Source organism: Bos grunniens, chromosome 4, assembly GCF_055505025.1.
Source record: "Bos grunniens cultivar Pamir isolate PY7600 chromosome 4, Bosgru_T2T1.0, whole genome shotgun sequence".
Lineage (NCBI taxonomy): Eukaryota > Metazoa > Chordata > Mammalia > Artiodactyla > Bovidae > Bos > Bos grunniens.
The window spans coordinates 2,062,149-2,074,396 of NC_141168.1; the positions used below are offsets into that span (position 1 = coordinate 2,062,149).

At 52.7% G+C, this 12,248-nt stretch overlaps 1 protein-coding gene across 12 annotated transcripts in view; it reads right to left on the reverse strand.

The window, feature by feature from the left end:
- Positions 1–6,992: 6,992 nt before the first annotated feature.
- Positions 6,993–12,248, reverse strand: part of RNF32 (ring finger protein 32) — a 38,667-nt gene continuing 33,411 nt past the window's right edge. For 9 of the 12 annotated variants that reach the window (XM_086394713.1, XM_086394707.1, XM_086394705.1 and 6 more), the window contains 2 exons: positions 8,068–8,235; positions 6,993–7,380 (listed from right to left, as the gene is read on the reverse strand). In XM_086394713.1, the coding sequence (XP_086250839.1) occupies positions 7,180–7,380; positions 8,068–8,235 (369 nt within the window). In that variant the 3' untranslated portion in view covers positions 6,993–7,179. Of the gene's footprint in view, positions 7,381–8,067; positions 8,236–11,189; positions 11,379–12,248 lie in introns of those variants that run through there. The other 3 variants (XM_086394709.1, XM_086394710.1, XM_086394708.1) reach the window with 1 other exon arrangement.

Consider the following 12,248-nt stretch of genomic DNA (forward strand, 5'->3'; position numbering starts at 1 on the left):
GGGGGCTCCAAAATCACTGCAGATGGTGACTGCAGCCATGAAATTAAAAGACGCTTACTCCTTGGAAGGAAAGTTATGACCAACCTAGATAGCATATTCAAAAGCAGAGACATTACCTTGCCAACAAAGGTCCGTCTAGTCAAGGCTATGGTTTTTCCTGTGGTCATGTATGGATGTGAGAGTGGGACTGTGAAGAAGGCTGAGGGCTGAAGAATTGATGCTTTTGAACTGTGGTGTTGGAGAAGACTCTTGAGAGTGCCTTGGACTGCAAGGAGATCCAACCAGTCCATTCTGAAGGAGATCAGCCCTGGGATTTCTTTGGAAGGAATGAAGCTGAAGCTGAAACTCCAGTACTTTGGCCACCTCATGTGAAGAGTTGATTCATTGGAAAAGACTCTGATGCTGGGAGGGACTGGGGGCAGGAAGAGAAGGGGACGACAGAGGATGAGATGGCTGGATGGCATCACTGACTCGATGGACGTGAGTCTGAGTGAACTCCGGGAGTTGGTGATGGACAGGGAGGCCTGGCGTGCTGCGATTCATGGGGTTGCAAAGAGTCAGACACAACTGAGCGACTGAATTGAACTGAACTGAACAGGGAGTATATTCAGTATCTTTTGGCAAGCTACTAATGCAATGGAAAAGAACCGGAAAAAGAGAATGTAGATAAATACACATATGCATATACACACACGTGTATGAATAACCAAATCACTTTGCTGTACACGTGAAACGAACACAGTTTTGTAAATCAGCTTCACTTGAATTAAATAAAGTCACTTCATTCACATAAGCCCAGGTGTGGTTGAGAGGGGCTTGTTATCACTCGTATCCTGTTTTATCCTGTTATCACTTAGGAAATTCCAGGGGTCTTTCTTTAGAGCTCTGTGCCAGAAATGAGGAAGACCATATGTGTATTTCTTATTGTAAGTCACAATGCCATATCTTCCTAGAAATGAAAATGGTTCAGAGAGGATGCACACTGCAAACTGTTTCCAGAAAGACCATATCAACAGCGTATCTGAGATGTGTGCAAATGCACACATTTGCACACATCCAGCTAACCCTGGATTTTGCCAGTCTTCAAGTTAGTGACAACCTGATGGGCAAAAAGTGTTTTTTTTCTTGCATTTTTAGTAACCAGTGGGGGATCTTTAAAAAGAATCTTTCAGTTCAGTTGAGTCGCTCAGTCATGTCCGACTCTTTGCGACCCTGTGGACAGCAGCACGCCAGGCTTCCCTGTCTATCACCAACTCCCGGGGCTTACTCAAACTCATGTCCATTAGGTCAGTGATGCCCTCTGGCCGTCTCACCCTCTGTAGTCCCCTTCTCCTCCTGCCAGCATCAGGGTCTTTTCCAGTGAGTCAGTTCTTCACATCAGGTGGCCAAAGTATTGGAGGCTCAGCTTCAACATCAGTCCACTATATTTCTCCTTATATGGGTTATTAAATATACTTGGCCCAGGTTTGATATCTCTTATCCTTATTCTTTTATAAAATTATTACAGTAGTAAATGTTTATCTTTTTGTTGTCATAAATATTTTTCCTCTTTTTTTTTTTTTAATCTTGTTCACATTGTTTTCTGCTATATGGAAATCTAAAATTTTGAAGTAGTTAAAGTTTACAATTTCCCATAAATTTTTTGATATCATACTTAGGACTTCCCTATTCTAAGAGCTTTTAAAATATTTACTGAATTTTGCCCCAACTCTTTTCATTGAGATGTACCTCGCATACCACGTGTCAGGCTTCACCCCACAGGCCTGCAAGCCCTGTAACTGCCCTGTCAGAAGACCAAAGGAGGAGGCTGGCGGCGGCAACGGAGACCTCAGGGGTTTGTTGGACCAGAGATCTTACCTCTGAAGCAAGGTCCTGGAGTGACTTCAGGCTGCGGGGTAGAGGGTGGGGGTGCGTGTCAGTTACAGGGGATGTGGATCAGTTACAGGTTGGCCTCAGGGTAAGGGGCGGTATAAAGTGATGGGGGATGGACGTCAGTGGTGCGGGACATCAGGCTGGCTGGGTATCAGGAAAACAGGAGCAAAAAGGAGCCCCTCTCATCGGAAGCTTAGGGTGCTCAGTAGCTGGGGCTGGTGGGCAGGCGTGCGGGCAGGTACTGGTCAGGCTCTGTGAGGAAGAGGGAAGGGGTGTAGGTGAGTAGGCTGCAGGTGAGGCAAGGACCAGGCCAGCAGGGGATGGACAGAGAGCAGGAGAATGGCCGTCTCTGGGGGGAGCCTGACCACACACCATAAAACTCACTCCCACAGTATACAGTCCATTGGTGATTCGTGTTCAAAACCAAAATTCAAGTAAGTCCAGGGATCTGAAGGCTTGATTAGGTTTATGATTTGGGCAGCATCTCGTCCTGCGGCTAGAGGGAGCATGCAGGGGTTGTACAAGATGGAAGGTGTGGAAGGTGTTTGTTTATAGGGAGGGGGCAGGACAAGGGGGCTATTAGCCAAAGAAGAAGAAGAAGCGTTTTTAAGCCAAGGCATCTTTGGGGAAGGCAACAGTAAGGGTGCCATTGTGCAGGCTGCTCCTTCCTCTCTGGTGGGTAGAGGGGGCGCACAAGACACACCACCTGGTGAGGACTGGAAGGCCCCAGACAGTGGGTCGAGGTTGCATTGCTGGTGGGGGCCGAGACTGCAGCTAGGCCAGGGAGCACGGGCTTCAGCACAGTGATACTAGTGATCGCCTTGGGCCTGTGGTTTTTCTCTCTAACCTTGAGTATATCCTCAGGTGGGCAAACACCACCATCTAAATCAATCCCAGAACACTTCTGTTTCCTCAAACTGACCTACTTTTTTGAAAGTTTTATTTTTGGCTGCAACGGGTCGTGCTCTGGTTGCGGTGAGCAGTGGCTACTTGTCCCTGCGGTGTGCATGTGTCTCTAATTGTGGAGCACAGGCTTCAGTGGTTGTGGCTCCGGACCCTAGGGCCCAGGCTGAGTCACTGCTGAGCGCAGGCTTAGCTGCCCCAAGGCATGTGGGATCTTCCTGGCCCAGGGATTGAACCTGTGGCCCCAGCGTTGGCGGGCGGATTCTCAGCCATTGCACCACCAGGAAAGCCCAAGCATAACCACTTTGAAGGCTTCATTGTGGGAATCAGTCATCCTTTTCCCGGTTTCTTTTGAGGAAAGGAATGCGATCGTGGTTAGGCGGAGGCTGTCACTTGCCACACACCCGCTCTCCTATGTGCTGCGCGATGAGTGTGGCTTCCCACAAGGCGGCCATGGCCCTGGGCCTGTGCGGTTCAGGGGCAAACAAAAGCCGTGTGGTGTGGGGTCCCGGGAAGGTGACTGCAGAGAAGCAGGTCCACCAGGAGAAGCACCGTGGACGCGAAGGGGAGTTATCCCTGGGACTCCGAGCCACGTCCAAGCATGAACTTATCCTCTGGAGGGACAGTTGCAGGAGCTGGCAGCCGCTGGGGGCACACCTGGCTGCCCGCCCTCCTGGGGCTCCGCGCGGGTATTCAGGCCACCACCGTCAGTCTGCTCTGAGCCCCAAACGCAGCTCCTGCCCATCAGCTTTGTTTCCGCATGAGGCTGCTGTGGGTCGTGGCAAATCGTAGGGTGAACAGTGTGTGACCTTCGTGCCTTCTCCATAAACCCAGTGTCCTTGAGGACCGGGCTGATGTCTAAACTCTGTAACCCAAAGCTCTAATTAGTACTTCTCACACCGTTTTGAAATATGTGCGCCTCTTCATGTACCGAACACTAACCGTGTGTTTTGAGTTATGGACACTTAGACGCCTTCTTCTCTTCTCGGGCCCTGGTCAGTGACTCATTCTCCTCTGTCTCCCACATGGCACGGTGATGCCCCGACATACACCTGGCTTATAGCGTGGAAGATGCATTCTTTTAGACATTAGCATTCTTGTTGGCAAAGAAAGTTCTTGTTCACAAGACATCCCAGAGATGGTGGATCAGATCTGTAGGTCAGTTAACACTGTTGTTTCAATGCTAGTGTTCTGGTTTTGACATTTTACTAAGGCGTGTTAACATGAGGGGAAGCTGGGCGAAAGCTCCATGGGAACTTTGTACATCTACAGTATTTCAAAATGATATATATATATATATCAAATGAAACAAAACTGGAATTTACTACTAAAATGAGAATAAACCAAATACTCAGCTGCTTGGACAGGTAAAACGAAAGTTAGGGATTATCTCTGGATTTAGGCAGCATCACAAGTGAGTCCTCCACCAAACTCAGGCTTCTTTGGGCCGCCAGTCTGTCTTGATCAGTGACCAGTTTTCAAAGGAGACCCAGGGAGACTGCAATGTAATCGTACGAGCGTCTGCGTGGTGCCTGTGGCTGAGCACGTGTGGTCTGCCAGAGAAGTGGCTGCCCCCCTGCAGTGCACGTTTGGTAAGTGTGGCCTCCTCAGCCTTTGCTGGGCACGATGTTCCAGGAGCTTTTCAGCAAGGAAGTTCCCTGATCTGCCATCAACGGTCGCGGCCGAGTGAGACGCGCCCCGGGGCCCTCACGGGGTTGTCACTGTGCCACCTCCCACCGCGGCCGAGCCCAGGCTTCCATCCCTACTGACCCTCCTGCGGATCCGCTGCCTGTGTCGGCAGAGCGCGACAGGCAGGAAGTTTACTGGAAGGATCTGCAGAACTCATGGAGTCAGAGGGACCATGTGAGAGGCGGGCTCCGGAAGCAGGCAGGGTCGCCAGGTGTGGGCAGCAGCGCCCTGCTGTCATGCCCAGGACGCGGTCACGCCGGCCCTGAGTGGCCTCCCACGCTCACTGAGTGCCTGGGGCCCCCTGGGTGCCCCCCTGCAGGCTCTGGGCGTGGGTCTGGCATCAGACTGGCCAGGCCTTCCTCCTCAGCAGGCTGTGCTCTGCTGGAGGGGCCACGGGCGGGAGGCAGGGAGGGGTGTGTGGGAGCCAGCCTTGCTCAGCCGTCTCACAATGGCGTTTGCTGCTGCTGTCCAGTCGCTTGACCGTGTCTCCCTCTTTGTGGCCCCATGGGCTGCAGCACACCAGGCTTCTCTCGTGCTTCACCATGTCCTGGAGCCTGCTCAGACTCACGTCCATCGAGTCAGTGATGCCGTCCAACCATCTCATCCTCTGTCATCCTTTTCTCCTCCTGCCTTCAGTCTTTCCCAACATTGGGGTCTTTTCCAAGGAGTCAGTCCTTCGCATCAGGTGGCCAAAGTATTGGAGTTTTAGCTTCAGCACCAGTCCTTCCAATGAATATTCAGGACTGATTTCCTTTAGCATGGACTGGTTGGACCTCCTTGCAGTCCAGGGGACTCTCAAGAGTCTTCTCCAGCACCACGGTTCAAAAGCATCAATTCTTCAGTGCTCAGCTTTCTTAACGGTCCAATGAGTGTCTGCTCACCGTTTAAATCGTCTCCAAGTCAGGCTCCAGATTCTTTCGTGGGACTCGCCACCATTGCAAGTGAACGTACCCCAGGTTATGTGGATGTGCTCATTAAGGGACATATGTGCGTGGGCTTTATGTAACGAGAACACCCCAGATGGGATGAGAAACAAACAGGAGCAGGCGTGGTGGGGCTCCTGCCCCGGCGACGCGGGGCTGTTGTGCACTCTGACAGGTGTGCAGCTGGCCCCGGCTGCCTGCCTGTTGCGCCTCCCGCCCTGGCTGTTAGTTGTGGCTGCACTGACCTTCCGGGGGCCCCAGGTGGCCGCAAAGCCTGCCTGCAGGCTCTCCCTGTGGCCCAGGGGTAGGAACCCCCCTTCCAGTGCAGGAGATGTGGGTTCGATCCCCGGTCTGGGAACTAAGATCCCACGTGCTCCAGGCACCACGATGAAGATCCTGCAAACATCAGCTAAGACCCAAATAAATAAAGAATTTTTTTTTTTTAATTCAAAGGAAAAGTCTACCTGCTCTTCCTCGGCACCGGGGAGGGTTCACTGGAGACTCCAGGCAGAGCGGCCAAGAGCTGGGAGCCACTGAGGGCAGCTCCTCGGCCCCTCACCTACTGCTGATGGGCAGGGAAGTTCAGAGAAACAGCCTGCTTTGTCTGTCCCTAACATCTGGGGCCTCTTCTGTCCCAGCAGCTGGGGCACCTCGCCAGGACCCTGTGGTTTGTGAATGTGCTTGTGAATGACCAGGCTCCCAGGAAGATTCCGTGGATTTCTTTACATGTGAGCCATGAACATGTGACTCTGAGTTATTAATACGTGATGTGCTGTTTTAGATAGCATATTAAAAAGCAGAGATGTTACTTTGCTGACAGAGGCCTGTCTAGTCAAGGCTATGGTTTTTCCAGTAGTCGTGTATGGATGTGAGAGTTGGACCATAAAGAAAGCTGAGTGCCGAAGAACTGATGCTTTTGAACTGTAGTGTTGAGAAGACTCTTGAGAGTCCCTTTAAGAGCAAGGAGATCAAACTAGTGAATCCCAAAGAAAATCAGTCCTGAATGTTCATTGGAAGGACTGTTGCTGCAGCTGAAGCTTCCAATTCTTAGGCCACTTGATGGGAAGAACTGACTCACTGGAAAAGACCCTGGGAAAGACTGAAGGCGGAAGGAGAAGGGGATGACAGAGGATGAGATGGTTGGATGGCATCACTGACTCAATGGACATGAGTTTGTGCTCTGGGAGTTGGTGATGGACAGGGAGGCCTGGTGTGCTGCAGTCCAGGGAGTCACAAAGAGATGCCTGGGTGACTGAACTGATGCTGAAACCACGGAATACTTATTTTTATATCTTGGGTTTATGTATTCAGAGTGCTGGACTCAACAGTAACGTATCCCATAGAGAGAAAGCAAGGACTAAAAGCAAGCATTTGAATGGCAGAGGGCCTTTGGATGCCCTGAGAGGTTTAGGTTCAGTCTGCAGGCGGACTCGAGCTGCAGCTGTAGGGCATGCCTGGGAAGACGCTGTGTTGCCACCTCACCGGCAGGCCCGCCGGGTGCCCACAGCACCGCTGTGGAGAGGGCAGGGAGGGAATCACTTTACTCTCACGAGCAGCCCAGCCCACCAACCAGAAGCCGAGCTAATCAGCAAACTGTAGAGCCTCCGAGATAGAAGTTTTTAATCCGTTCTTCAGCTGACTCAACTCATGAATTTGAAGTTTTCTCTTTATAAAGACTAGAATTGGATGGGTTTGTGAGCTTTTAAAATATTGTCAGCTTTCCTAACATACAACTACCAACAATAAGGTTAACACTTTCCCCCCGAATTATATAATTTTTTCCCTTGTGAATTCAGCATTCAAGAATTCTTTTCTGATAGCAGCAGCGGCAGAGTGGACAGGCGTGGAAAGGAGCGCTCTCCCCCAGGGAGAACTCCTCCAGAGCGCGGAGGCACGCGAGGTGGAACACGTGGGAGCAGGACAGCAGGACCGTCTCCCGCGGCGCCAGCGCGGTGAGGCAGATGGGGCAGTCGGGGGCCTCCCGGCGCAGGGCCTGCAACACAGGGCAGGCGGCACACGTGCGGGTCACGCCGCAGCGGGCAGTGCCCCGCGTTTAAGTGAGAACCGGGCACCCACAGACGAGGGTCTTCTAAATGTGAAGACATTTCATCCTGGGTTAAACTAACGCTAATTATGTCTGTGCTCTGCTACTCCTGCGAAAAATGGAAGGGACCGCAACCCACCTGGGATGACCGACTTCGAAACACAGTTTATAAAATGCTGAACCTTAGTAACTGACTTTCTTTGAATTAAGCAGTCTCTGACACTATGTAGCCGCTAAACTTCTTTATGCATTTACCATTTTTGTGATTTCTAAGTAAGTGTTTCCCCTGCCGGGTTTGGTGTCCCTCTCCTCAGATGCAAGGGACAGGCAGGCTGAGACGGGCAGGAAGCTCGGAGTGGGGGCGGGGGGGGGGCACGTGGGGAGGCCTTTGCCCTTGGCACTTTCACTGCTCACTAGATGCCTTCATCAAAGCAGAATTCCACACCCAGGGCCCTTGGCCTCACCCCAGAGTGGGTGACGAGGGTCCCAGGGCCCCCTGGGGGCAGACACACATGCCCTCTATGCGGTGCCCGGCCCTCCGCCCCCGGCAGGCTGGCCACGCCTACCTGGGTCTGGATCTGCCCTGCTCACCCCGTCCCCTCCCCGCCCACTGCAGGGCCGGCCTGGCATGCCTACCTGGGTCTGGATCTCGCCCCACTCCTCTTCGGAGAGCTCACGGCCACACCGCTCCTCCAGCTGCTGCAGGACGCTGCGGTTGATGGCCAGGCAGCGGTCCACCTCGGAGAAGAGCTCATCGATGTCTGTGCGGTAGGAGCAGAGCAGGCGCTGGCTGATCTCTGTGAACTGAGCACCCGCGCCCACTGTGAGCCGCACTCGGCAGCACCCTGGCGTCCCCACCACCCTCCCCCAGCTGCCCTCACACTCGCCAGCCCAGAGAGCATGGGCGGAGATTTCAGGAAGGGGCACCTGCTGGTTGGCCTTGCTTGGTGGCAGGGAGCACGCTGGTGAGGAGTTGAGAGGAGGAGGGACCAGAGCCAGGTACAGTGGGTCACAAAGTTATCTTGCGCTGGCAGCGCCCCTGGAGCCTCACAGGCCTGCCCCTGGGCAGTGCCACCCCCGGGTCCATGGCAGGCCGTCATTAGTGATGCCTAGCACGGCATGTGCCCTGGCTCCGCAGCATCGTCCCTCGCAGCTGCAGGTCAGGAACCATCCTTTCAGTGTGAACATTTCCAAAAAGGGAATCCACGAGAAAGACCATCTCCTCCTTTTGAGTTGGTTACTCGTCCTGCCTTTCTCACCGAGCTCTAAATTCCTTGTTTTGAACCCACCCCTGTTCCCTAACGAGCTAAAAAAAATAAGCGGAGGTAATCAGTTTATGGACCATCGTGTGTCTCCATGCTACAGAACACATTTTTAGGACTTACCTAACAATCCTGACTTCACTGCTAGCCTAAATATGAAGGCAGCTTATCACAGTTTATCGCAAACTTTCGTTTTGCTTTGAAGGCACTGTCCTCAAATACAGACTCTAACGTCCCCCCAGGCTCCGGCCTCTTTATAAAGGTCTGCATTTGGTACAAACAGATCTAGAAAAGCACTCTGCTCTCAGGACAAAGAGGTAATGGGAATCGTGGTCGTCTGCTGAGGGCAACAGCTCTGAGCAAACCAGGGTCGCTGAAATGAGCGCAGGTGTTTGCAGGGCGCACTTGGCCACGTGCGGTTTGTAAAATGCTACGGGCCGAGGTCACGTGGGCGGCACATGGACTTGGGTGTGCTGTCCCCTCACCCATGCCTTGTGCGGCACTGGGGGCTAACGTCTCATGCAAAGCATGAGCTATATCCTCCTTCTTCGGGACTCAGTTCGGCCTCGTGGTCCTTTAGGTGTGTGGTGCGCGGAATACATTCTCCACGGGCCCAGAGGACGTCCCCAGTGTCAAGTATTCCGGTCTGTGGGACACCATGTGTGTGCGGCGTGTCTGCGTGTGTTTTTATGCAGTGTCTGTGTCGGTCACCTGCATCAGAAGGTGCCTTCTTGGCCCCGGGGGCCCCTTCCAGCTCCTTCGTCCCGCAAGAAGCCTCGAGCCTGGGCCGGACGGGGCCAGGGCTGTGGGGACTGACCCTCCCCGGCCTTGGTCCCTCGGGCTTACAGGGCGGGTGTCGGCTGTCAGGGGAAGGCGGCCTGTGAAGTGGCTGGTGACCCACAGGGTTTGAATCCAGGCGTCTCCGTCTTGGGGTCTTACTGGCAGTGGCTTCTCAGCCATGTCCGAGGCCTGGACGAAGATGCTTTTCCATTTTGGAGTCCAGTTCTGTTTCTTGCTGACAATTATCCAGCCGACAGCTGGATCCAAGCTCATGGGCTCCAATTGGCAAGGCTTCATTTTCTCTGTTCCTGAGCCTTTCAAATACCTGGTAATCTCTATTATTAAAAGTAGAAGAGGTCCCTATACTTTATAAAAGGAAGAATTCCTTGGAAATGCATACACAGGTGCCTCAATTAATGTTTTATGTCAGGTTTTCTCTGAGTTGGCTTTTCATGCAGCGTGAGAGATTCCCCAAATAGAGCTAAGAGGTAAGATCGTGTCTTTCTCCAGAATTAGCCTGCGCCAGTGCAGACCTTACACAGCCTCTGGGATGCCGAGGTTCGCTCTCACGTTAGTTCTCAGCAGAAGTGCTGCCTTCAGAGAGGGCAGTGCCAGGGTGTCCCACCGCTGGGGCGGGGGGACTGCAGTCTTCTTCCAGGGGAGGCCGCTGCACCAGAGCATCCGCCTCGCTGGGGAGCTGCTAGCAGTGCTGATTCCGGGCCGCCCCAGCCCTCCTGGGTCAGCACTGCAGGCGGAGACAGCTGTTCATGTTCTAACAGCCCCCCAGGCAAGGGGACTGATGCTCACTGGCAATGGGAACTGCTGTCATAGAAGCTGCCCAATTAAGGTTTAGGAGTCAAAGTTGTTTAACACTGATTTAGTTGTCAATCCCTGAGACGTGGGGCTTCTCTCATAGCTCGGTTGGTAAAGAATCCACCTGCAATGCAGGAGACCCCAGTTCAATTCCTGGGTTGGGAAGATCCACTGGAGAAGGGAAAGGCTACCCACTCCAGTATTCTGGCCTGGAGAATTCCAGGGACTGTATAGTCCACGGGGTCCGAAAGAGTCAGACACGACTGAGTGGCTTTCCCTTCCCTTCCCTGAGATGTGACCACCCAGCTTCAAGTGTGCGGTACCCTCCTGAGCTTTCAAGGGTCACCTCAGGGAGTGACAGTAAGTGTGGAGGCCACGGGCATTTGTATTTTCTTACATATGTGTGTATATTATCACGCACATGTGCCGAGACGTGTGTTCCTCTTGCTGTGCACACGCCCAGGGGGACGGCAAGAATCCACACCTGTCCTCGTGTTGTGTGAGCACTCGCAGCTTGAGATGCACAGAGCTGGTGTGCCTGGAGCGGCTGTGCACGCAGGTCCCAGTGGCCCCATGAGGACGCCCTCGGTGTCCCCTTCCTGCTCCAGCCCTGCGGTGCGCTGCCTCCATCCTCTGCCAGCACAGGGCTGTCTCCCCGCGTGCCCCCTGTGTGTGTGTCTGTCTGTGAGCCACTCTGTGCACTGGCCACGCGAGGCGCCAGAGGACTCGCTGAAGGAATGGCTGTGGCGGTTTTGCAGATGCAGCCAGGAGCTCTGGGACGGCCAGAGTCACTGCCACCCCTTCACCTCTCCAGGGTTTTCTCCAGGACACAACTGCTGGAAATCCATGTTTTCAACAAAATACCTGACGTGCTGTGTCTCCCCTCCAGGAAGGCGGGACGCACCCAGAGGTAGCCGTGGGCCTGGGGGGAGGTGCCTGGCCGGGGGTGCTCCCGGTGTCGCCGGGTCTGTGGCACAGCCCCCAGCTGGAGCCCAGTTCTGGGTATGGAGGGCAGGGTCAGCGTGGATGCAGGTCCACGGCTCACCTGACGTCGCTCTCACACTTGTTCACGGGCACACTTCTTTCCTCAGCCTGGATGGGAAGCATTTCACAAATGAGAAAAACAGCCATCCCTTTATCTGCAGGGGTCGTCAGAGACTTAAAATGCAGATTAACACGGAGAGTTGGTGAGAGGCTGCCGTTGAGCACAGGGAGCTCTGCCTGGCACTCTGTGACACCTGGAGGGTGGGGTGGGGTGAGGGGGGCTCACGAGAGACAGCATTCTGTATAATTATAGCTTGTTGGCGTTGTTGGACGGCAGAAACCAACATGACATTGTAAAGCAGTTTTCCTCCAGTTAAAAAATACATTTGACTAGAGCTAATCAGTGACTTCAGCAAAGCTGCAGGATACAAAATCAATACACAGAAATCCCTTGCATTTCTGTACACTAACAATGAAAAATCAGAAAGAGAAATTAAGGAATCAATCCCACTCACCACTGCAACAAAAAGAATTAAATATCTAGGGATAAACTTACCTAAGGAGACAGAAGAACTGTACACAGAAAATTGTAAGACAGTAACAAAAGAAATCAAAGACAACATAAATAGATGGAGAGATATTCCGTGTTCCTGGGTAGGAAAAATCAATGTTCTGAAAATGAGTATACTACCAAGCTCAATCCACAGATTCAATGCAATCCCTATCAAATTACCAATGGCATTTTTCACAGAACTAGAACAAAAAATTTCACAATTCATATGGAAACACAAAAGACCCTGAATAGCCAAAGCAGTCTTGAGAAAGAAGAATCGAGCTGGAGGAATCAACCTTCCTGATTTCAGATTATGTTACAGAGCTACAGTCCTCAACACAGTATGGTCCTGGCACAAAGACAGAAATACAGATCAGTGAGCAAAATAGAAAGCCCAGAGATACATCCATACACCTATGTGTACC